We start from the raw sequence: 24,264 nt of genomic DNA, 5'->3' as shown, positions 1-24,264 counted from the left end.
CTCCTGCTACTTACATGGAAATAAGTGATTAGTTTCTAATTGTTCAACATTATTCTTCCTTCAGTTATCTCAAATCAAAAGATCACAATCTGTTTGGTAAAAATGACATTCACAATGCACACCTATCCATTCATTTAGAATATAAAGGGTACTTTATGTTTTTAATGGGATGTTAAACTCCTGGAATGCGTAGGTTTCTCCACACAGCCCCTGCAGTTTCAGGAGGGGCATTTTTCAAAAGGGGGCCTGCTTGGAGCTGGGAAAATGAGAGAATAGCAGATGAGAAAGAACTCATAAAATCCAATCTGGCTTTTCTTGGATCACAGTGAAACAGTCACTGGAGGTAATGTTCACACTGGCAGTTTTAGCCCTCACAGAGACAGGTTGCAGCAGTGTTATGGGTGTTTTTGCACAGAATGTGTTTGTTGGCAAATGAGAATGGACTCTTTGCCCATGAAGTCAACAAGCAAAAGCTAATTGCGATACTCTTTCTTGTCACAGGCCGTTGGAGTAACCTTTTCAAACTGCCGTACAACTGGATCGGCACAGGCCATGTGGTTTACAACGGAGCCTTTTACTACAACAGGGCCTTCACAAGGAACATCATCAAGTATGACCTGAGGATGCGATATGTGGCAGCCTGGACGCTGCTGCATGACGTGGTTTATGAGGACACCACCCCCTGGAAGTGGAGGGGCCACTCGGACATTGACTTTGCAGTGGACGAAAGTGGCTTGTGGGTGATCTACCCTTCCATGGACTACGACTACAACCAGCAAGAGGTGATCGTCATCAGTAAACTGGATCCTGGAGACCTGTCCCTGAAAAAGGAAACAACCTACAGGACAGGTCTCAAGCGGAAGTCTTATGGAAACTGCTTCATTATATGCGGTGTCTTATATGCCGTCGATGTCTACAATCAGAAAGACGGTGAGGTGAATTATGCTTATGATACTCACACCAACACTGAAGCTATCCCACGCTTGCCTTTCACCAACGAGTACGCCTACACCACCCAGATAGACTATAACCCTAAGGACAAGCTGTTGTACGCATGGGACAATGGCCATCAGCTCACTTACCAGGTAAACTTTCTTGACGAGTGAGTGCATTTAGATTGTGCTTCAGTTCCTGTAAGCTTGCAGCAGGCCTGCCATTACGGCAGCCAGATAGAAGATTCTCAGTATTTGCCAGCCTTAAAGCAGCCATATTGGTCTCAGCAGGACAAATGATGTACCTACACCAGCCTTCTAGTACCAATACATTCAGCTAACTGATCTTACAGTGTACCAAACATAGATGCCTCAAATATGTGTTGATGTTGTGGTACAACATGTAAAAGTGGAAGTAATCTCATAGGTTATGTTAGCCTTTGAGCCTTGGGTTCTAGTGTAAGTCATCTGCTCAAAAATTGTATACCCATGATGAAATGAACATATCTCTGCAACCAAAAGGTCTATTTCAGTACTTTTAGAGTCACTGTAAAGGGAGGTTTGTTAAGATGTGTAAATATCAGTGTGAAGAACGGTGTGAACGGTGAAGAACAAATGAAGTTGGCACATAGCACGAAGGAAAACAGTTCCAGGCTTGCCTAAAAATCAAAAACACTTTGATGATTAATATCTTTTTGAAATTATGCAGCTATACTACACGCCTCCTTTAAATCATAGTACAATATGTAAACTTTATATCTGCAAAGGCCAACTCTGATAAAGCAGAACAAAATGAGAATGGTTTTAGTTGAGACAGTTCAGACCAGGTCTAAATGGAGGGCTCCAAAATGGACATTTTGGCAAAATATGGCACCATCTGTACCCAACGTCCACAAAATGGTGGAGCTCAGTGTTTAACAGCTTAAAGTTAATTAGGATTTATCTGGTATGCATTAAGTGAATGTTAGCACACTGGCTAAGTAGCTGACTCTTACCGGTTGGTTAGATGCTGACATCAATCATGTATGCACTCAAACATAAGCTTTAGTACTCTGTAAGGGTTTTCTTTATATGTTTTGTATTGTAATGCAATCATTTGCAAACGCATTCCGAATCATTAAGTCACTGCATATTGTTATGAAAGTTGTTTTAAACTGACATTTTTCTCAAAACCTCCAGCCAATAACTCATCATGACAAAGAGAAAACATGAATATTATCCACATCTACCAGAAATAGACACCTCTCAGTTACAAAACAATCACACCTTTTTTGCAACTTCCAATTAACCAAATCCATGCGGATTTCTTCAGTAACTCTTCTGAAGTCTTGTTTGTTCTGGCGTTTTTAACTCAAGCATAGCCATTATTTCTTCTATGAAGCTGTCTGAGCTCTGAGAAATGTTTGAAAACTTAACTTTAAGCCACATTGTCATGTGCCCATCGACTCCATCCTGTTACCAAGCACTTTGACCCAATAACCTGGCTGATTGTTAGTTCGGCTTCCTGTCTCACTACCACTTCTTCATAATATATAAAACTGTCCCTATGCTTAACCTTTTAATTGTACATAGATTCATTTGACTATATCTTTTTTTGGTATGAACTGGAGCCTTTGTCTTTATATTAGCATTTGTTTAACCACTATGTATATTGTAACTGAGTATTTGAACATTTTCACCTTAAAACAGCTGATCACTCATGTGCATACAAAAAGCCCACCAGTCCTGCCATTTTCTGTAAAAATAAAACCATGGAAATGTTTTTGTTTTGATAATGACTAACATGTTGAGAATGATGAGATTTACAACACATGAAGTAACTGTTGCAGAACATCATCATGTTGTTTTGGTCTTTAGCACTATAACTGATTCATGACCACTTTAATTTGCCCATTTAAGCGTCAATGAGGGTTTTATAAGACTATTCATGATTGTCATTCCAACAGCGGTAAAGGCATTTGTTCAAGTCTTTATATAAAATAATGTCATAAAATGTAACATAGTGCTTCAAACCAAATGCTTTGTGCCATGAAATAAAATTTCCATTCTGAGAATCTTGTGCAATTTGTAAACCAGTCTGCAGAAAGCCAGTTAAAGCAATGGAATGGCGTGTTGAAGAGAGGATGACCAGTGACTCAGATCTTCTGATTTCTGGATAACAGAGCTCTCATGAGTTGTGTTTAAGTTCTGGGCTAAAGGTCACCATGCTCTGCTTGATCTCTATCCCAAAATACACAAGGAGCAGCCCCTGGTCATAATAATAAGGGCACGGGTGCCTGCATCTTGGCTGGGGATTGGAAATCTTCACCTCTAGCTCCAAGTCACGCAATTCTGGAGGGAGAGCCTGAAATAAACCAAGAGATGAATTGTGGGTGTGGTACCTCAACGCATGTGGTCCTCATTTAGCAAAATAAACCCTCACAGTCTATTTATTTAGAAAGGTTCCCATAGTGCTCTGTTCTTTTTATTTTTACACGCTTCTAATGCTCCGTTAAATAATGTGCGGCGTGAGCGCAGGTTCGATGAGCGCAGCCCTAACGATGTGTCCAATCAACAACTCTGTCATGAAATGTTGTTGCAGTGGAACCATCATGTTCACACTAGATGTGGTGATGAACACTGACAATTCTCATGACCTGCGCTGCTTTAGTCCCTGAACCTCAGGGTCAATACAAAGGCTTAACTCTGCCCACATCAGCAGGGTTCCCTGTTTATTATCACCACATACCATACCATACTCAGCACGAACCATCATGTCTTCACATCACCCGGGATGCGCAGTCTTTGTTTCCATCTTACATGCTGGAAACTGCAGCACTGAGCCATATCAGCCATAGTCAAACACTGGGTTAATTCAATAACAGTCACTCCTCTGAAACTCCTTCGCAGACCTCTACTGAGGTGTCCAGTCTCACTGAGGATCTTTTGATGTACGTCCACCCACATTAGCTACACACCCATCTCTGACTAAACTCATCGGGACTTTTGTGTTTTACTCTGGCTTCAAATCAGCTTATAGGTCTGTAAGAGCAGCCCAGATTTTAGCTGAATACTGAGGTGGTTTAGATGACTGAAGTCAGCCTCTGATTACTGAGGCAACTCCAAAATACATGAAAATGTTTTACTATTGATTTCTTTTGACAGGTAGTTCATAAATAATGGATGGCATCTGTCCACTGAGCATTTATAATGTCTTCATTTAACATCAGATGTTTTTCCCAAATATAGTCTCATTTGCAAGAATTTGAAGTGATGCTGGTTCTGTTGACCCAACTTATCCTTGGAGAAACTTCTTTCTGTAACTTGACTTATGAGTACATAGTATGATGTAAGTCATTAAATCTGTGTATTAGGTATAAATTCAGGCATTTTTTAATGAAATTATTTTAATAAGCTAGTATCCTTCATAATAATGGGATAGGATCCAGTCCCCCTCAACCATGAATCTGATATGGCAGCATAGAAAATGAATTAATTCTTTAATAAGTTGCCCCAGAGCTGCAATGTGGTAATAATGGATTATCTGATTAATTATCTGAAGGTTTAATGGGTACAATTACATGATGTTTTTTTAATTCAAAATTAATAATTCGGAATTAACATTTTCTCCTCTGACTTTACCTGAAAATAATAATTCCAAAACGTGTCTTTACGTAATTCCTCTTTAGAGCGGCGGGTTGGGAAGCGTCCTGATTGGACAGAGGGTGCATGTGACATAGCGTCTACCAAAAATAAACAAAGTTGGCTCCCTGCTTCTTGTCTTTTCAGTCGTAACTTGTAAAAACTACATAATAAGTACCAGTTTCACTGCTATTTTTACTATAAAGTTGAAGTAGCAGCTCAACACGAGCATACTACTTCACTTTTTACAGCAAATGAGAAGGAGAAGGAAGATAGACCACCGAACACGGGAGGCAAAACAATGCGCATCATTCGGAATTAAAATACGAATAAACCAGCCGCTTACATCGGAATTAAGTTTAATTCCGAATAGAAATTTGCATTTGTAATTAAGTATTGACATGGTTATTTTTCATCAGTTTAAGGAGGAATTGACAGAGTAGAGCTGCTGCTCCTCCACATCAAGAGGAAGCAGAAATGGTGGCGCTGACATCCTGTAAGGATACCTCCTGGACGCCTCCCTGGTGAGGTGTTCTGGGCAGGTCCCTCAGGGAGGGAAAGTTGGGAAAGACAGAGGACACGGTGGAGGGATTATATCTCTCAGCTGGCCTGGGATGTCTTTGGGTTCTCACCCATTGAGCTGGCAAATGTGTCCTTTGCTGCTTAGGCTGCTCCTGCAACCGGAGCCTGGCTAAGTGGTAAACACACCCCAAAAGATAGATAGATAGATAGATAGATAGATAGACAGAGTTAAAACATTCATTTTCTACCCTTTAAACTGGCATTAGATGCAGTATATGGTGGATATGACATGTTAAAGTCTCATGTATGGAGACTTTGGTCTTTTTGATCCTGACATGACATATTGCAGACACATTAGAGGACACAATGAAGAATGTGTAAACGGAAATGAGGCTTGTGACAGTTTGAGTGTTGTGCAGAGCAGAGAATTGAGAATCTCAATGTGACTTCAATTAGGACCTTTGGGTTATTTCCTGTAGAAGTGAGCTAAGGGAGTGTTCTCTGCAGGCTGGATGTAGGAGTAGACAGTGAACCTTCATTTTCAAAGCAGTATAGAAATATATGCTTGGTCAGCCGCCTGTCAGACCCTTTGTAAGATCTCATTTGTTAAGAAAGGCCTTAATAAAAGTCTAATTATATGGCTCTTTTGTCTGAAGCTTGTCTGCAGGAGTTGGCACACACCGTTCTGGGGCTTTCCTGCATGAGATCCGGTCATTTAGCAGAGCCAAACACCACAGAAGACCATTGTTTGAGATACAATAGAGCCGTTTAGAAATAATCGAGGCAGAGTGGTCATGTCAAAACCTCACATCAATATTTTGGAGCAGAGGCGCAAACAACTGCACCCAAAGCCGCCCTCAGATTCTGGCATGGGATCGAGCCAATAGACTGCAGGGCATGAACAAATCTTAACAAGGATCATTTATGAATGTTAAATATTTCATCTCATGCATCCCAAGTCCTCTTGATGATTTGTTGAATTCATACCAAAGCTGCATTCTGATGTGAACACAATAGAGTCTTTCATAGCAGATTAAAAGATAATAGATAGTTTGATAACAAAGACAAAAAAGTTTTTTTTCCAAAACAGATAAAGGATTTGTTGGAAAGAAGCCCGAAGTGTTTGCCATGGCGACAGGAAATACATCTGTCAACAATCAGGAGCAATAACGCCATGCAGCATCTGGAGCTCGTCTAAAATGATTAAATTCCTAAATGCATAAGTGGAAAAGCAAACTAAGCACTTAGCAATGCCTTGTTTCACATTAATTTTATGCCAGGCAGTCAAACTGCAGCTGTCACCACAGGCGGTGTGCCGTCGAGGCCTGCTGCGAAGAGATGCTGCAGGAGAAGAAGGCATGTGACCTCCACTCAGACCTTCTAATGTGCTTCTTTTTCAGAAGCTGGTTTTCATTATAGTGAGATATTTGTTGTTAGATTGTAGTTAATTTAGTGTAAAGTTCATTTGGTGTTTCAACAGAATGTCTTCATCAGATCTGAGATCAGATCAGCTTAAATGCTGGTTAACCGTGATGAGTTCAAGTTCTTCAGAAGACCCAGTTTATCTGAAATTAAACAAAGATAAAGATTTTATTCTAGTTGTTCAAAACATTCTGACCACTCAGATGAAGTGGAAAATGTTTATTTCTTAGCAAATTCTCCTGTGGGGTTCTGAAGTATTTCTTTCAGACAGCATCGTCATGACAACTGGATTTCTGATGTTTCTCATCAGAAACTGTGAGGATGTACTGAAAGCTGTCTGAGGAGGAACATGCCAGAAAATCCATCAGGGATAAACTGAGATTGAAACTTGTGTGGTCCAGGTCCCAAAAGGTTGGATCTTTTTTTTCCCAAGACATTGAAGAGCTCGGCTGCCTCATCAGTGTAATCATTACATCCAGCAAGGGGCTATTATTTTGTCTGTGCAGCGCTCAGTGGGAACAGGACTCTGCAGCTGGTGGAGAGCCGTTATGTTTTCTCATCCCTGAACAAGCTCTTTATAGGAATTCCCTTTAACTCTTGAAACTCTGAGCCTTTTCTACGATCTGTTTATTGTTTTATGTAAAAATGACGGTAGAAACTCAACTCTTTTAATCACAGTCAAGTCAGAGTTTTTCAGGACAGCTTCGGTTGTTTGATTAACTTAAAATAAAATGTGAGGAAGCTTTGCCCAAAACATTGAGCTGCATCAGAGTACTGTCCATTTATACTGTCTGATAAATTACTACTAGTATGTGATCTGGTGATTTTACACCAGCGATCCTTCCTGTCTGTTGCTGCAGCAACAGTCTTGCATGATGTGTTTGAATTCATATTTCGGAAGCCTTCTCCGCTGTGACAAAGGCTTCTGCATGTTTGTGATTGGTCAGAGGCTACAAACTCCACTCCTTTCATGTGAACATGCAGCCATCTTGAATGGAAAGCCAATAAACAGCTTCATAGTAATGTAACAGGGGGGTGGCCGGGCGTGTTAAAATAAAATAAATAAGGAAAATAAAAACAGGTAAAAAAGAAGGGTCCTCCCGGCCACCTTGGTTCTTTTAAAAATCAGGGGGAGCAGAGTCAACCACACTAAAATCTCAATAAAAATGGTTTAATAAAAAGATAAAATAATAAAAAGGTTAAAATAATAAAACCCCAGTCCTCTAAAATGTCCTTTAAAACATCCTTTAAAATGACCACTGTGCGGCTTGGGGTGGCCCTCCTCTCTGCAGCGACGGATCCTGTCTTCAGCCTTCCATTTGGTGACGTCACGTCCAGGACCTGCAGAGAGGAGCATACGCGGCAGTCTACATGCTTAAGAGGGCGACCCTCCTGCCTGGCCCTGCAGCCAGCCTCTCCCTCTGGACCCTAAACTAAGCCAGTCATACTCACGCTTGGTCCTGGGCCAGCAGTATCCGTAGGCCCAGGACTGAGTAGCTGCGCCTTAGGGTTTAGGGTTTGAACATGACTTTAATCAATTAATTTATAATTTTTACAACTTCTACCAAGTAGTAAAAGGAAAAGTTATACAAGTCATGTATATCTTGATCAGTCAGCCCATCAACCCTCCGGGTCCAGACTTTTCCTTCCTAAATAGGATTCAGTTTTGGTTTCTTAGCTGACAAAGACAATTCCCTGAGACTGGGTTCTTCCAAATTCTCATTTTCATATCAAGTTGCATTAAAAACAGATGATGAAAAAGCTTCTGGCTTTTCTTTGAGAAAACACAAATGTTGTGAAAATCAAAGAAACCACTTTTTTTTTTTTTTTTTTTAAATCTATAATTACGTGTTAATTTTGTGGTGATGTTAGAGGAAACGTCGGAGGATTTATCTGTCAGTGAAATGATTTCATGGCAGCATATCCGATGTTAAAGAAATTTCAGTCATGTGTGAAATGCTTTGAAGGAAATTTCATTAAAATCCATTGGCATTCTACAGATACACATTCCCACAGTTAGTCTGGCTAAGAGTCGTCTCACTTTACACACCAATGTCTTTCTGAAAATAATGAAAATTTATTTCAAAATGCAAATTATTTGAATTGATCATATGTTTATGCAGAATTACAGTAACATTACATAATTCCTGAATATTCACTACTCATCTCTACTCCATCAAAGAGCTTGAATGATAACAAACGAATTGTGTTTTCTTAGTGAAATATTTTTATGAGCCTTTATTGAAACTCTTGGGTTTATTATGATCTAGACAACTGAGAATCTACATCAGTTATCTTTTAGGGAAAATACACCTTCCAGGACTGTTCTGGCCATGTGAGCTGGAGCATAAGCAGTGATGAGTGTTTTACAAGCCTGGTCCTGACAGAGACCAATCCCTTTGAAAAGGAGTCCACGGATCACTTCCAGACAAAATTATGTCCATGTTTATTTTGGAAAAATAAAAAAGCAAATATATAGAAACATATTTTTCCAGGCTCAACATGAAAAAAGAGCAAATGATGGATGGGAACTCTCCTGGTGGCTATGGTGGGAGGCAGGAGTGGCCTGATGCTGATCTGAAGCCAAGAACAATGTACCGCTGGGTTCAATCAGCAGAAAACCTGATGCAATCCATGCAGCCTCTCAGTTCATCCTAACAGCTGCCCCGACTGGCACTAAGAGAAGCACGCAGGCACCATCATCCGTCACAGCACCCCACCCAGCGCCAGACACCAACTCCAGCAAGGCCAATTTTCAACACCACTTTGCAGCTGTCAGGGGAGTTAATGGAGTGCTGATGCGTCACCTCATCGGAAACAGAAATGATTTGACTTAAATGTCAGAATATTCTTCACAGCTGTCAAAGATCTGACAGAGGTGAAGTGGGGGTGTCCCAGAAACAAGGCACAACAATGAAACCCGAGTTGTTTGTGGAATGTCTGACTTCAGCAGACGAAACCAGTTCAGACTGAACACAATCAGCTTCATACAGGTCTGTAAAGAATCTGGGCCGCATGTTTTCATGTCCGATGTTTCATTTACACAGACTGATGTGTTTACATGTAAGCCAACCATAGAATTCATCCCTGTCAGGGTCAGTGGAACCTCTGAAACATGTGCAGGTCCTCCATGGTATTCTTTCTTATTTGTTAGTTATTTATAAAAACAGTTATTGATAAAAAATAAAAAAAATTAAAAAATACAGCAGTTTAATGTTGGGTTTGTTAATTTCCAGAGGTAAACACACAAAGCCAAAATAGAGAAAATTCTCACCAGATATGTTATCACAGTGTCTGTTTCAACACAAGCTGTGATGTTTTACCAACGTCTTGCTCTTTCCCATGTCACCTGGCTTACATGGGTTGTTTGTGCTCCAGTCTCCACCACATCTGGATGAGTTTATGCAGTATAATGTCAACTGGGCTTGAAGTAAACCTACAGCCATGTCCTTTTATAGTTCTGCTCGGCTTTCTTGATGCATAAGCTAGTTTGAATACAAGCTATTATGGCTTTTATATCATTGCTGGCATGAAGCTGTGTGGTATTGCACAGGAATTCTCCCACATGTTCCTCCATATCATCATGGCTTATGGATGATGCTGCTAAGATGGCGATGGTGGGAACCGACCAATGAGCTTCAGTTGAGCTCTTCAGAAAGCTATGGGTGACGTCACAGAGACCCTGTCCATCTTTTATATACAGTCTATGGTCCAGACACAGATACAGACAATCCTAACAGATAAGCCTCCCCTGGATTTACATCACCCAGATCACAACCACTGCTCCACTACCAAGCATGCTGTGGACCATACTGAGGATCTCCATGCAGAAATATTGAGCTTATGCAAATAAATTGAGGAAATGGCGCTTGGCAACAAGCTTGGGCTGGAGCTATTTGCTGACTCAGATGCCACATAGGTTTTTACACAAATTGTCACCAGTTCAAGTTGCCCTCATGAAATATTCTATGTGCTGTCGTGATATGATGTTTTCTAGTAATATAAATTACATCTGACACTATCATGATGCAAATCAGAAAGAGTATTGTGGCATAAGGGAACATGCCAATCCACTCTTTAAAGTTACTGTGGCATTTCAGGTAGAGAACAATCTCATTCTAGACTAAAGAGTCTAGACTATAGGGTGCATTTAAATCAAGATAGTCCAATGGAATCGGTCCGATTGGGAACTTGGCTCAGTTGTAGGGGGGTGTATCCATGCTGACAGAGATCGTGTTCATACTGCACTTTGGTCAAATGTGCCAAACCGTTACAATAATATATTGTCATTCCCACCAAAGGTGGCACTGCACTAGAATTTAGTAAAGAAGAGGAAAAGAGTGGCGTGAAGAAGAAAACTCTGTTTCCTCCACTTGCGAGTTAAAAGTGGAGACAAAACTATGGCTGTTTTGGGTTTTTTATTTTGTCTTATACAAGTATACTGCAGAAATACACAGTAACAATGGATGCAGTATGAACAACAGACGAGGCAGAGGACCCTCAACGCCATTGCTATGTATTTACCCACAATGCAAGGCTACGCCAAATGCAGGAAGTGACTTTTTATGTGAATTTGCGGTCCACTTCCTGTATTTGGTCCGCTTAAAACGGACTGAGACCTGTGTTTTTAGGCGGACCGCAGGAGACCGAATTTGTTGGGTGTATTCACATTTCCCCGAATGAAGCGGACTTTCTGAGCAAAGGGATAAGATAAGATAAGATAAGATAAGATAAGATAAGATAAGATAAGATAAGATAAGATAAGATAAGATAGGTACAATACAATACGATACGATACGATAAGATAAACTTTATTTACATAGCGCTTTTCATAGACACAAGGTCACAAAGTGCTTCACAACAATAAAAACATAGAAAACCTGCAACGTTTGGAAAAAACATAGCAGTATAAATACACAGCAGTCTTTTTGGAGCTAAAATGCCTGAACAAATATGTTTTTAAAGAGGTTTTTAAAAGCATCTACCGAATCCAGAGAGCACAGATCCTGGGGAAGGTCATTCCAGAGATGGGGAGCAACAGCTTTAAAAGAACGGTCTCCCCAGGTTTTAAAACGGGTTTGTGGGACCATCAACAGGTGTTTCCCGGTCGACCTTAGACTTCGAGCTGGACTGTAGGGCTTAACTAAGTTCTCAATGTAACTAGGGCCCTCTCCATGTAGGGCTCGGAAAGAAAGTACCAGGATTTTAAAACAAATCTGATATTCATCCGGAATCCAGTAAAGAGACTTTAACATGGGTGTGATGTGGGCTCTCCTGCTGGTTCTAGTAAGAAGCCTCGCTGCTGAGTTTTGTGCTGTCTGAAGACGAGCCAGTGCTTTCATGTTTAGGCATGTAGATAAACTGTTGCAATAGTCTAATCGTGAGAATACAAATGTGTGTATAATCATTTCGAGCTCTCGCTTAGACATCATTGGTCTCAGGTTTGCAATATTAAGTAGTTGAAAAAAGCTATTTTTAACCAACTTTCTTGAATTATGGTCTAATGACATGGCCTCATCGAATATTACCCCTAGGTTTCTCAGCTTAGACTTGGCTGAAGAGCTCATAATGCCTAAGTGTTGCTTTATGTTGGGGATTTCACTGTCTGGAGCAATTATCAGTGTCTCGGTCTTATCAGAGTTAAGTTGGAGACTGTTATCGCTTCACCACTGTTTTACTTTTGAAAGACAGTTGAGTAAGGAGCTTAATTTGTGGGTTTCAGAAGCTTTAAATGAACAGTACAGTTTGAGGTAATCAGCAAATAATTGATATGAAACATCCTTACACTGCTGGATAATTTGACCAAGAAGAAAGGATGTACAATAAGAACAGAAGTGGTCCCAACACAGAGCCCTGAGGCACCCCACACAACAATCTACTAGGCTTAGACAGTAAGTGGTTGGCAAAAACACTAAAGCTTCTACCTACTGGGAATGAGGTAAACCATTGTAAAACTGTGCCAGACATGCCAATAAGGTTCCGCAGCTTTTAAATTAAGATGTGGTGGTTGACGGTGTCAAAGGCCGAAGACAGATCCAGCAGAACCAATACTGTACATCTTCCTGAATCAGCAGACATCATGATGTCACTAGACACTTTCAAGGGACTCAGATTCGTATCAAAAAGCCTGATGTGAATGTGCCCAAGAGAGAACTCTAATATTCAAGCTGAGTATCAGAGAAGTTCTGAGAAACATCTGGTAGTGCCTTCAAAAGTTCTGCGCATTTTACCCGCCTAGGTGACCTAAGTGGTGTGGGAAGAATTTTTTTTTTGTTTGGTTTTGTTTGCCTGTTTTTTATAATCAAATCAGCCAGATGACCATTCAGATCTGACGAGACGACCCCTTTTAACCACATGGGTTGAATAAACAAATCGGAGTCTGTTTGCAGAAAAACTTGGAGAATTTTTCTAAATAGATAAATAATGTAGATGTGAGGTATTTATAGAAGTTCAGTGCATATCCATCCATCCATTTTGTTCCACTTCTCCGGGTTTGTGGCATTTGTTAAGTTTCCTCTGCACCATAATATCTTGTGATTCAGTGAAAATCTGCAGAAAGTTTCCCATTATGACTCTGTTATAACTTTATCCTCTTGGTTGTGCATCTAGTTCTAACTCTGCAGAGAGTGAATGTCATTCTGGACAGGCTTTGATGATCCAAAACGATCCAGACATATTTGACATTCAGATACAAAGCATGTCCCCACCTCCCCACAGCCTTGAGGAATGCTGGCTGAGCTACTGCTTGGATGCGGGCAAATGAAGAATGTAACCATTGTAGCGATGGTCACATCATCCAGCACCGCCACAGACAGCTGCTGTGTAGAGGCTAAAGGCCATGACACATATTTCATTTGTGCTCACACGCTCACACAGACTGTATTGACTGAACGAGGCGAGAAGGGACTTTCTGAGGTGATCTGAGATTAAAAAAGAAGAGGGGGACCCTTACATGACAAAGGAGTGATTCCTCTTGGTGTTAAGACCTCAGACAAAAAGGAAGTTCCTCTGTGTGCTGCATCATAAATGAGTGGATCACGTCACATCTTTCCATCATTTAAGCAGCCAAGAAACTGCTGTATTACATTTAACATTAATATCTTATTTTCCTTTGGTCCTCATTAATTTATTTTTGTTGATTCCTTTCCGAACGATGGAGCCATTATGACCATCTAATGAAAATGTTCACAAAAGAAGTTTATTTTATCGTGTCAAAAAGTTTATTTTAATATTTTTTTGGCTAGGTTTACTTTCTCCTGATCCATTTTCAGTGAGTATCAAACCAATAACACCACCTGCCCTGCAACCATCAGATTAACTAACCATCCAAAAAGTATTTGTTTGTCACAACGATAAGGTGATTTATATGAAATGTGTTTGGCATCTTCCATAACTTACAGTGAAGTCCTATGAAGTAAAAACACTCCTTTTGTGTAGTTCGTGCATGGAGAAAGGGGGAAAATAACATGGTAGGTTTTTCATTGAGGGATATTTAATAGGTATTTCATTTTTAGTTTTGTTTGTTTTATGCATGGTTATATATTTCATCTACTTGCACGAGACTATTATAAGACCTCGGAGAAAGGACTGCTAATGCTAGCACATTGTATGAGGCAAAATCATTTAATATATGTTCAAAATCATTTATTTTCTTTATTTTTTTACAAAGGCTGACTTATGTCCAAATCAAATCAAGCTTTATTTGTATAGCAGTTTTCGTGCTTAAAAACAATACAAAGTGCTTTACATTATAAAACAATTTACATCAAAATAGATAAAACACTAAGACAAATACACATCCCCTTTCACCCACCCACAACCACCCTCACCCATGCCCTATTAGCCCTATAACAGTTAAAAGAAGATGAATGGCCAGGTGCATTTGTACCAGATGTGCACCAGATAAGGAAACGATATTCTCAGGGAGCCTCTACACAAAGGGCTACCCCCAACCAAGACCACCCAGGCCATCACCATGGAGGCCACCCGGGTCCGGGCAGACAGGACCCACGCCACAACTGTAAGGCTGCAGCGCTGGATCCCGACCCACCAGACATGGACAGCCCCCACAGCAACACCCATGCAGTCAGAGCAGGGGCAGCCCTTGGTGAAGAGGACCCCAATGAGGAGAGAGCTGGAGTGATGACTAAACAAAAATAAAATCCATTTAAAAAATAATAAAATAATAATGTCTATACTAATATGTAAATAAATATATAAAATAAATAAATCAAATTAACTAAAAAGATGTAAATAAATATATAAAATATATAAATAAATAAAATTAACTAAAAAGAAGAATAAATATGGGTTAATATAAGAATGTTAAAACTTAGTTAAAAGCTAAACTAAAAAGGTCTTGAGCGTTTTTTTTAAAAACATCAACAGTCTCTGCAGCCCTGAGGCCCTCAGGCAGGCTGTGCGAGGCCCGTAATACTGAAATGTGGCCTCGCCATATGTTTTGGTACGAACTTTGGGAAGAACTAAAAGGCCGGTACCTGAGGACCTCAGGGTCCGCGAGGGCTCATACTTTAAAAACAGGTCAGATAAATAAGAAGGCCCAAGACCATTAAGACATTTATAAACCACTAAAAGAACCTTAAAATCAAGCAAGTAAATATATTTACATTAGATGTTTAAATTTAAATTTAGTGAATATTTAAGTAAAGGAGGTATTCTCTTGTTTTGGATTATCACATGCTGTGGCTTTCAGAGCAGTCACATGGGAACTGTTGAGACGGCACGATGTGTTCGGTTTGTGGGTTTTTAGTTTTTCACCAACTGTGGAGCCACACAGTTTTCTTACTGTGTCTATGTTGGACCTAATATCCAGCAGAACATACCTTGTTGATGATATTTTTGTAGTTCTCAAAAGGAAATTCAATTCAATTCAATTCAATTCAGCTTTATTTGTATATCGCCACTTCACAACAATGTTGTCACAGGACACATTACATACACATCATTTCAAGCCAATTCATACATATCCTATAATAGAAACCAACTAATTGCATCGAGTCATGACTTCAATTCAATCCCCCATCCTGAGCTGCACGAGGCGACAGTGGGAAGGAAAAAACTCCCCTTTAACAGGAAGAAAACCTCCGGCAGAACCCGGCTCAGGGAGGGCAGCCATCTGCCTTGACTGGTTGGGGTGGAGACGACAGGAAAGACAGAACAACATGTACAACTGCACTTATTCAGGAAGACCTGCGGAAAAAAGGAGAAATAAATTAGAGACGGCGATATTGGCATATATTTATACATTAATATATTAGAGAAATAGAGCGAGGTACTTCTCAGTCCATCAGGTGACATCCCCATTGCTACATAAGTAAAGGTTGGCTAGACTACCCATAACTACAAGAGCAGAGAGCATAACCTGGATAGTTGGGTCCCGTACATGCAGACTCCAACTCAGGAGATGCTCATATCCTAACTATAAGGAAAGAATAAACCTTTTTTTTTTCTTCAAACCAAGTTGTATGGGGCTGCATGATTATAAACAGCAAGAGGCACATGTAGGCCATGGCTTCAGCTGGTAAACATGGCAGCTGTAACATGGCCTGTCACGCCAGACTGGAGTGCTCTATATATTCAATACAAAGCAACTCAGTCTGGAGTTCCTCCCTTTCACGCAGATTTACATCGGTCTTAAACAAACCGGCAACTCTGATTGGTTGATCTGAGGAGACTCTTGCCTCTTCTTTGCGTCACCACGTATTCTTTTTCCCGTAAATGCTGTTTTAAATGAGCAGGAACACATCAAATCCTTAAAACATCAACAACTTACAGCCTTTCTTTTGAAAAAAAGACGTTTTTCCTCTGCTTCCAACTGACTTTGGGAAGAGCTTCATTTCTCAGTTTTTACCGCTTGTTGCAAAGAAAATGCCTCGGTATAAGAATCCTGTTGTGGTTCTGGTTCTGATAGCACTCATGGATCAGCAAGTACAAGAAGCCTCCAAGTTAGGACTTACTGCTGTGCAGATGGGGATTAACAGCGACAGAGTGGTCAAACACAAACTCTGTTTGGTAGCCCGGAACCATTGTTACTGAACGACAAATGGAGACGATTATTGTCAACCCTGAACGATCTCGTCGGGAATGGGGTTGATGAGGTCCATCTGACGTATAAATGGTAAGATTTATATCATAAAAGTGGTATGATAACTATAAAGAAATGACAAATATTTGGTTGTTAGCTATCACGTTAGTGGTACAGAATTTTAACATTGTGTTAGCCTTGCAAGATAAACATAATGTTATTTTCCATTACCATCTATAAGCTGTTGTGACAAAGTGCCATACATCTTGTCTTTTAGGGGACATGCAGAGAAAGGACAAAGTGCCTTCAGAAAGTGCTTTGTCAGACTGGAAGAACTGCGAACCATTGTCAAAGCCGGTTGGTATTTCCACTAAATTCCAGTTTCTCAGTGTGTGTTTTATAATCTATTGACAGGTCTGTAATTAAATGTACGTTAATTAAATAATGCGCATAAGATGAACCTATATGCTACTTTTACATGTATTTTATTGCATTGGCCATTTTAACAAAAAATACATAAATAAAAAAGGTCATTTATGTAGTGTGTAAACTACTATACACGGAGTGTCGACAGGCTTTAGGACCCAGAGCAGACGGGAGTGTTTATAGTGACCTAGCTTCCGCTTTCCGTCATGCTGTCACTCAGCTTCAGCTGTGGAAATCGCACCAGGTGTTTTGGCGCTGGTAGGATTTGTTTGAGTGGACGCTGTGTAGCGCTACCGTCTGTGTCTGTGGGCAAGGAAAATAACTGTGGTATGTAAAGTTGCTTTTTTTATCTGTAATCAAAATGTTATTGGAACTAGTTACCAACATGTAAATTTAATGCAGCCCCAGCTCTGGTCGTCAGCAGGCATATTGGAAGGTGCACATCAAACGCTGCAGGGCTGTTAACCGAGGACGAATGCTTTACGGAGCCCATAAATGAATAAGGTACTACTTTTATTGCAAGGTAAAATTTGTTAACCTGTGGTTGAATGTTCCTGATCTAATATTTTGTTTATTTTTAGGAGAGTGAGACATTGTTATTGCTTTTCTTTCCCCACTCTTATTTTACCCCCATATGTTATTAAAGGATTGGCATTACGGCAATTAGGTTGCTCTGACCACCCCCACCAGGGTTAAATGATCGGAATAGAGGGTCTTTTATATGCCGTGTACAATTTTCCAAATTGTTTTGTTATTTTAAAGGTGTGTTGTGATTTTATTTTGCTTGCATGAACCATGGGTATTGTGATAGGCCTCAAGATACCTTATTGCCTCCAGCTACTGTAATTTGACTGCTTATGATTACCAAGTTGGGTGGGTTGGTCAGGTAAACCGAGCCCCTATTTGTGTGTTTTTATTGTGTCCAATGCCTTCCTCTAAGTTTTAAGGGTTTCTTTTCTTTTTTTATGTATCAATAAAATTCTGTGAATACAAGTATTAGCCTTGGGTCCCGTTCATTCTGGACACTAACCTGTAGCTTGGTGGTTAGGGACTAGTGTTATCTAGATATTACATCTTGGCATTGTTGGCAGGATAAGGGCTGTGCTAATTATTATTTTGGAAGTGGAGTTTTTTGTTGGGTTTTTTGTATAAATAAGAGGTGGGGAGAAGAAAAGCAGTGACAGGTCTCCACCTGCAAGGGAGCCACGACCCAGATTGACGGCTGTCTTCCTTCGTTGACTGTTAATCGCAAGGATGGAGGACCTACAGGATTTACGAGAACAGCTGAAACTGTTAAAGGAAGCCAATGAACAATTGAGAGCCCAGCTGACGGGACAATCTCAGCCTACAGATGACGTGCCAGGTCCTTCTAGCGCTCCTCCTAGCCTGACGTCAGGTAATGGGGGACCAAGTGACTCTACAAACTTACGTTTTATCTATGTACCAAGGGAACGTAAATGTCCAAAGTTCACTGGCAAAATGTCTTCTGATCTGTTAACTGTGGAAGAATGGACTGATGAGGTACGCAGATGTTTAGAATGTAGGCATATGTCAATGGCTAAACAGTTACTTTTTGTTACTGATCATTTAGAGGGTGGTGCAAAGGCTGAGGTTAATTTCCACCCAAGTGTTAACAGGGATACCCCAGAAAAGATCTTTGCTATTTTGTCTGAGAATTATAGCTGCTCACAGTCTTATATAGCATCTCAGTTGCAGTTTTTTCAGCGTAGCCAGCGAGAAGGGGAATCCCTTAGAGACTACTCCCATGCCCTTAAATCATTAATGGATGTGATGATGCACAAAACACCTAATGGTATTCCAAACTCTGATTTTCTGTTACGTGACCAGTTTATCGAACATGTGTTTGATGATATGTTACGAAGGGAACTGAAACAACGGCTTTTACAGGAGCCGAGTATTTCATTTGTTAGGCTCAGAAGCATTGCGCTGCAGTGGGCAGAAACCTCTAGAAAGGGAAGTAGAGTAAAACACCGCGCTTACTCTTGTGATACATATAGTCAAGTGGTTGATAATGCAGGAGAAAATGTTCTTGGTGTCAAGCGGTGTGACGACATTGCTGAGATAAAGGAGTGCTTGCGCAAACAACAAGCTCAACTAGATTCCATTATGAAGCAGATTGTAGCTCAGTCTCCTCCCCCTACTCTGGCCACTGCAGCTTCCAAGCAAACTTTTCGTTTTCAGGCAGATGGTAAACCCATTTGCCGTCGCTGTAACAGGGCAGGCCATATTGCACGATACTGTAGGGTGAATCTAACGGCCTCAAATTCCCCTCCCCTTGAACCCGAAGCTCAAGTACAAGTGGTTGAAGGGGGTTTGGAATTGCAGCCGTCGGGAAACTAGTTCCCTCTGGTGCGGAGAGCCAGGCACCAGATAAGGGTTTTTTGGGCTCACCAGAAGATCGACTAGAAGACCCATCGCACCTTATTGGAAATTGCCCTGTTGTGGAAATTAGCCTTGGAGGGGTTACTGTGCCTTGCCTGTTAGACATGGGATCAATGGTTTCCACAATTAGAGAAAGTTTTTTCAATAAATACTTTCATTCCCAAGGTATGGGACAGCTGAAAAAGTGTCACTGGTTGTGCCTTAAAGCGGCAAATGGGTTAAAGATACCCTATAAAGGCTATATGGAGCTAGATGTCACTGTCCTGGGCAACACCTTGAAGAAAATGGGTATTTTAGTAGTGGAGGACCCTCCAGGTGAGCCCAGCCAATCACAGCAGCAGGCTGTGCCTGGTCTCTTAGGAATGAACGTCATACGCCACTGTCATAGCTTACTTTTTGAACAGTTTGGTAACAATCTTTTTGAGTCATCTGCTCTGAAAACTGCCGGCAGAGAGTGGAAGGAGAGCATTGCCATGTGCCATCGTATTGAAACCTTGAATTCGCAAGAATCTTTAGGTAAAGCTAAAGTCTATGGTCAGGCTGTTCGTATTCCTGCTGGCTCTCTGTCGTGGATTCACACTGCTTGTCCTGGTGCCGCCAATGTTACACTTCCATCTGTATTGTTTGAACCCCCTGTGACTGGTAATCTTCCACCAGGCATTTTAATCTCTGCAGCACTTCTGCCTGTTTCCAGGGGGAGGGTGGACATTCCAGTGGTTAATGTGGGCACCGAAGAGGTTTGGTTACAGCCCCACACACAGTTGGGTGAGTTTCATGTTGTGGATGCACCACCATTGAGTAGTCTGGCTTTTGTGGAGGAGAGCAAGGAGGCAAGCACTGTAGCAGTAGTCCAAGAGGTATCAGTTGAAGCCAAACCGTCCGCGGATTTCTCCAGTCTGTCCTGGGCGAATCTTTCCTCTGAACAAACTAAGCAGGTGATAGAGCTGTTGGAAAAACACAGCGCAGTGTTCAGTCGGGGAGAGGGTGACTTGGGATGTACCACATTGGTAGAACACGAAATCCCATTGACTGACGATAACCCTGTCCGACAACGTTACAGGAGGCTACCCCCGTCTCAGTATGAACAGGTAAAAGCTCACATTCAGGAGCTTGTGGCCAGAGAAGTGGTGCGACCAAGTTGCAGCCCATATTCTTCCCCAATTGTAGTGGTTTTTAAAAAAAATGGAGAAATGAGATTGTGTGTGGATTATCGGCTGCTAAATGCTAAAACAAGGAAGGATGCCTACCCGCTTCCGCGAATTGAGGAGTCTCTGGATACTTGCTGGTGCAAAGTGGTTTTCTACATTAGATCTTGCAAGCGGGTACAATCAAGTTCCGGTAGCTGAACAGGATAAAGCAAAGACAGCTTTTTGTACACCATTTGGGCTGTTTGAGTTCAATTGGATGCCATTTGGTCTATGTAATGCCCCAAGCACCTTTCAGAGGTTGATGGAGCGGATCTTTGGGGATCAGAGCTTCCAGTCCTTGTTGTTATATCTGGATGATATTGTCATCTTCTCATCATCCTTTGATCAACATCTCCAGCGACTTGACCTTGTATTGACTCGACTTGAAGAACACAAGCTGAAATTGAAGTTACAAAAGTGTAATTTCTTTCAGCCTGAGGTTAGTTATCTCGGTCATGTGATCTCCGCAGCAGGTGTTGCAACTGACCCCGAAAAGATAAGTGCTGTGGCTGAATGGGCACAACCGACGACTTGTACAGAGTTACAATCTTTTTTGGGTTTTGCTTCTTACTACCGACGGTTTGTGGAGAATTTTGCTAAACATGCTGCACCGCTTCACAGGCTAGTTGCAGAGTTGGATGGGACTAGAAAGAAGCGCAAGGTCCCTGGAAAAGGTGTAATTGGTGATTGTTGGAGTGATGAATGCGAAAATGCTTTTCAGGAGCTGAAGAGATTGCTTGTGACCGCACCAGTTCTTGGGTATGCAGACTTTACCAAACCATTTGTGCTTGAAATAGATGCTAGTCATTCAGGTCTTGGGGCTGTACTATCGCAAGAACAAGATGGAAAACGTCGACCAATTGCTTTTGCAAGTAGGTGACTGAGACCGACAGAAAAGAACATGCTAAACTACAGCTCTAGGAAGTTAGAGTTTCTGGCACTAAAATGGGCGGTGACCCAGAAATTTCGGGAGTATTTGTGGGGAAGCAGATTTGTCGTGTTTACGGACAACAATCCCCTCAGCTACTTACAGACTGCAAAGTTGGGAGCAGCAGAACAACGATGGGCGTCTGAGTTAGGGGTGTTTGACTTTGAAATAAAGTATCACCCAGGACCCGCTAATCGAAATGCGGATGCTCTTTCATGGCAGGTGCACTCAATCAGTGCAGCCCCCTTTCTCCCTGGTGTAAAAATACCCCAAGAATTTTGTGAACATGCTAAAGTTCTGTCACAAATAACCCCTTCACCTTCATCTACTTGTCAGACAATAGCGGCTCTTCCATCTAGGCCGAAGGAAGATTTAATAGCCCTACAATCAGCGGATCCAGTGCTTGGTGTCTTTTTGCAGTATTGGAAAAAAGGAAGACCTCCAACAAAACAGATGTCAAACTGTAAGGCCGTCAGGAAACTGGTGCAGCAGTGGCCCCGGATAACCTCAAAACAGGGTGTTTTATATCGACGGATTTATACTCCCGGGGATGGGCAAGTTGTATTACAATTACTGCTGCCTCAGTGCCTGCAGGCTGAGGTGATGAAGAACCTGCATGATGATCATGGTCATCAGGGAATGGAACGCACTACTAGCCTTGTGAGACAGAGGTGCTATTGGCCATTTATGGGACGTGACATTATGAAGTATTGCAAGGAATGCAATCGGTGCACCTTGGCTAAGGCAGTTCAGCCAAAGGTTCGTACCTTTCGGGGAAGTCTGGCAGCTTCCAAACCATTGGAAGTGGTTGCAATTGATTTCACCCGACTGGAAAAGGCCAGTGATGGAAGGGAGAATGTCTTAGTGATGACTGATGTTTTTTCTAAGTTCACCCAGGCCTACCCAACATTAGATCAGCGAGCCAGTACTGTCGCCCGGGTGCTGACAGAAAAATGGTTCTACATTTATGGTGTACCAAAACGAATTCATAGTGATCAGGGAAAGAGCTTTGAAGGCGATCTGTTAAAACAATTGTGCCATTTGTATGGGGTGGAAAAGAGCCGAACAACACCCTACCATCCTGAAGGCAATGGACAATGTGAAAGATTTAATCGAACTTTCCATGATTTACTGCGCACTCTTCCGCCAGAGCAAAAAAGAAGATGGCCTCAGTATTTACCGCAGATACTCTATGCTTATAATACAACAGAACATCAATCCACACGGTTTTCCCCCTATGAACTGATGTTTGGCCAAAAGGCCCAATTGCCAGTGGACTTTTTGTTGGGGGTATCAGCAGAAGAGATTCAGCCTAGGACAGTGCAGGACTGGGTCGACGAACACGAAAAACACTTGAAGACAGTCTTCCTTTGTGCTAAGGACAAACTTCAACAGGCTGTAGAGAAAAGGAACAGTCACCATCAGCCAACAGCTTCCCCCTTTCCTCCAGGAACCCTGGTTTATAGGCGAAACCACCCTTTAGGGCAGAATAAAATCCAGGATGCCTGGGATCCAGCTGTTTTCATTGTGGTGAAGTGCATGGATGAGGGGGGCAGAGTTTATAAAATTCGTCCCAGAGATGGTGTTGGCCCTGAAAGGAACCTCCACAGGTCAGAGCTCAGAGCCTTGCCACCGATGCCCTCTGAGCCAGAACGGGAAAATCTCCATCTGCCTGACCCTGGCTTAGTAACTGAGCTGGAGTTGTTGCAGCTAGACAGGATGGATGAGGACAGTGAATCAGATGGAATTGTCCTCCTTTTGAGTCCAGATCGGGAGCAAGATCAGGGTCCCCATTCTGTTCCCGACAGATCCGTTGACCTGGGTACAGAAATAGAAGTACGTAGCACGGACTCTCCAGCGGTGATGGCTGAGGTACACGAACAGGCTACCGGTTGTGCTGAAAATGATGGTGCGGCTCGGGAACCAGGTGTGGTGATAAGACGGTCAACTAGAACAACAGTGGGACAACATGGGAATCCTTTTCATTTGCCTCAATCTGTTAATCTGACATTGGCAGGAACTCTAAGAGACTGCTCTGGGTCCTCTACAGACAATTTTGCAATCGATGTGTTTAGACCCTGGGTGTGACCATCACCGGGACGGTGATCTTGCAAAACAGGGGAAAATTGTAGTGTGTAAACTACTATACACGGAGTGTCGACAGGCTTTAGGACCCAGAGCAGACGGGAGTGTTTATAGCGACCTAGCTTCCGCTTTCCGTCATGCTGTCACTCAGCTTCAGCTGTGGAAATCGCACCAGGTGTTTTGGCGCTGGTAGGATTTGTTTGAGTGGACGCTGTGTAGCGCTACCGTCTGTGTCTGTGGGCAAGGAAAATAACTGGTATGTAAAGTTGCTTTTTTTATCTGTAATCAAAATGTTATTGGAACTAGTTACCAACATGTAAATTTAATGCAGCCCCAGCTCTGGTCGTCAGCAGGCATATTGGAAGGTGCACATCAAACGCTGCAGGGCTGTTAACCGAGGACGAATGCTTTACGGAGCCCATATATGAATAAGGTACTACTTTTATTGCAAGGTAAAATTTGTTAACCTGTGGTTGGATGTTCCTGATCTAATATTTTGTTTATTGTTAGGAGAGTGAGACATTGTTATTGCTTTTCTTTCCCCACTCTTATTTTACCCCCATATGTTATTAGAGGATTGGCATTACGGCAATTAGGTTGCTCTGACCACCCCCACCAGGGTTAAGTGATCGGAATAGAGGCTGTGGCATAGAGGGTCTTTTATATGCCGTGTACAATTTTCCAAATTGTTTT

General features: G+C 41.7%; 1 protein-coding gene across 1 annotated transcript in view; it reads left to right on the top strand.

Moving 5' to 3' along the window:
- Nucleotides 1–2,971, top strand: part of LOC306764719 (olfactomedin-like protein 2A) — a 36,055-nt gene extending 33,084 nt beyond the window's left edge. Inside the window, exon 8 of the mRNA XM_079251936.1 lies at nucleotides 502–2,971. Coding sequence (XP_079108062.1) covers nucleotides 502–1,106 — 605 coding nt within the window. The 3' untranslated portion in view covers nucleotides 1,107–2,971. The remainder of the gene's footprint in view (nucleotides 1–501) is intronic.
- Nucleotides 2,972–24,264: the final 21,293 nt, after the last annotated feature.

The sequence above is a fragment of the Telmatherina bonti genome (assembly GCF_933228915.1).
Source record: "Telmatherina bonti genome assembly, chromosome: 13".
NCBI lineage: Eukaryota > Metazoa > Chordata > Actinopteri > Atheriniformes > Telmatherinidae > Telmatherina > Telmatherina bonti.
Note: the sequence above shows the minus strand (reverse complement) of the source record. Positions and strands in the feature narration are given on the sequence as shown.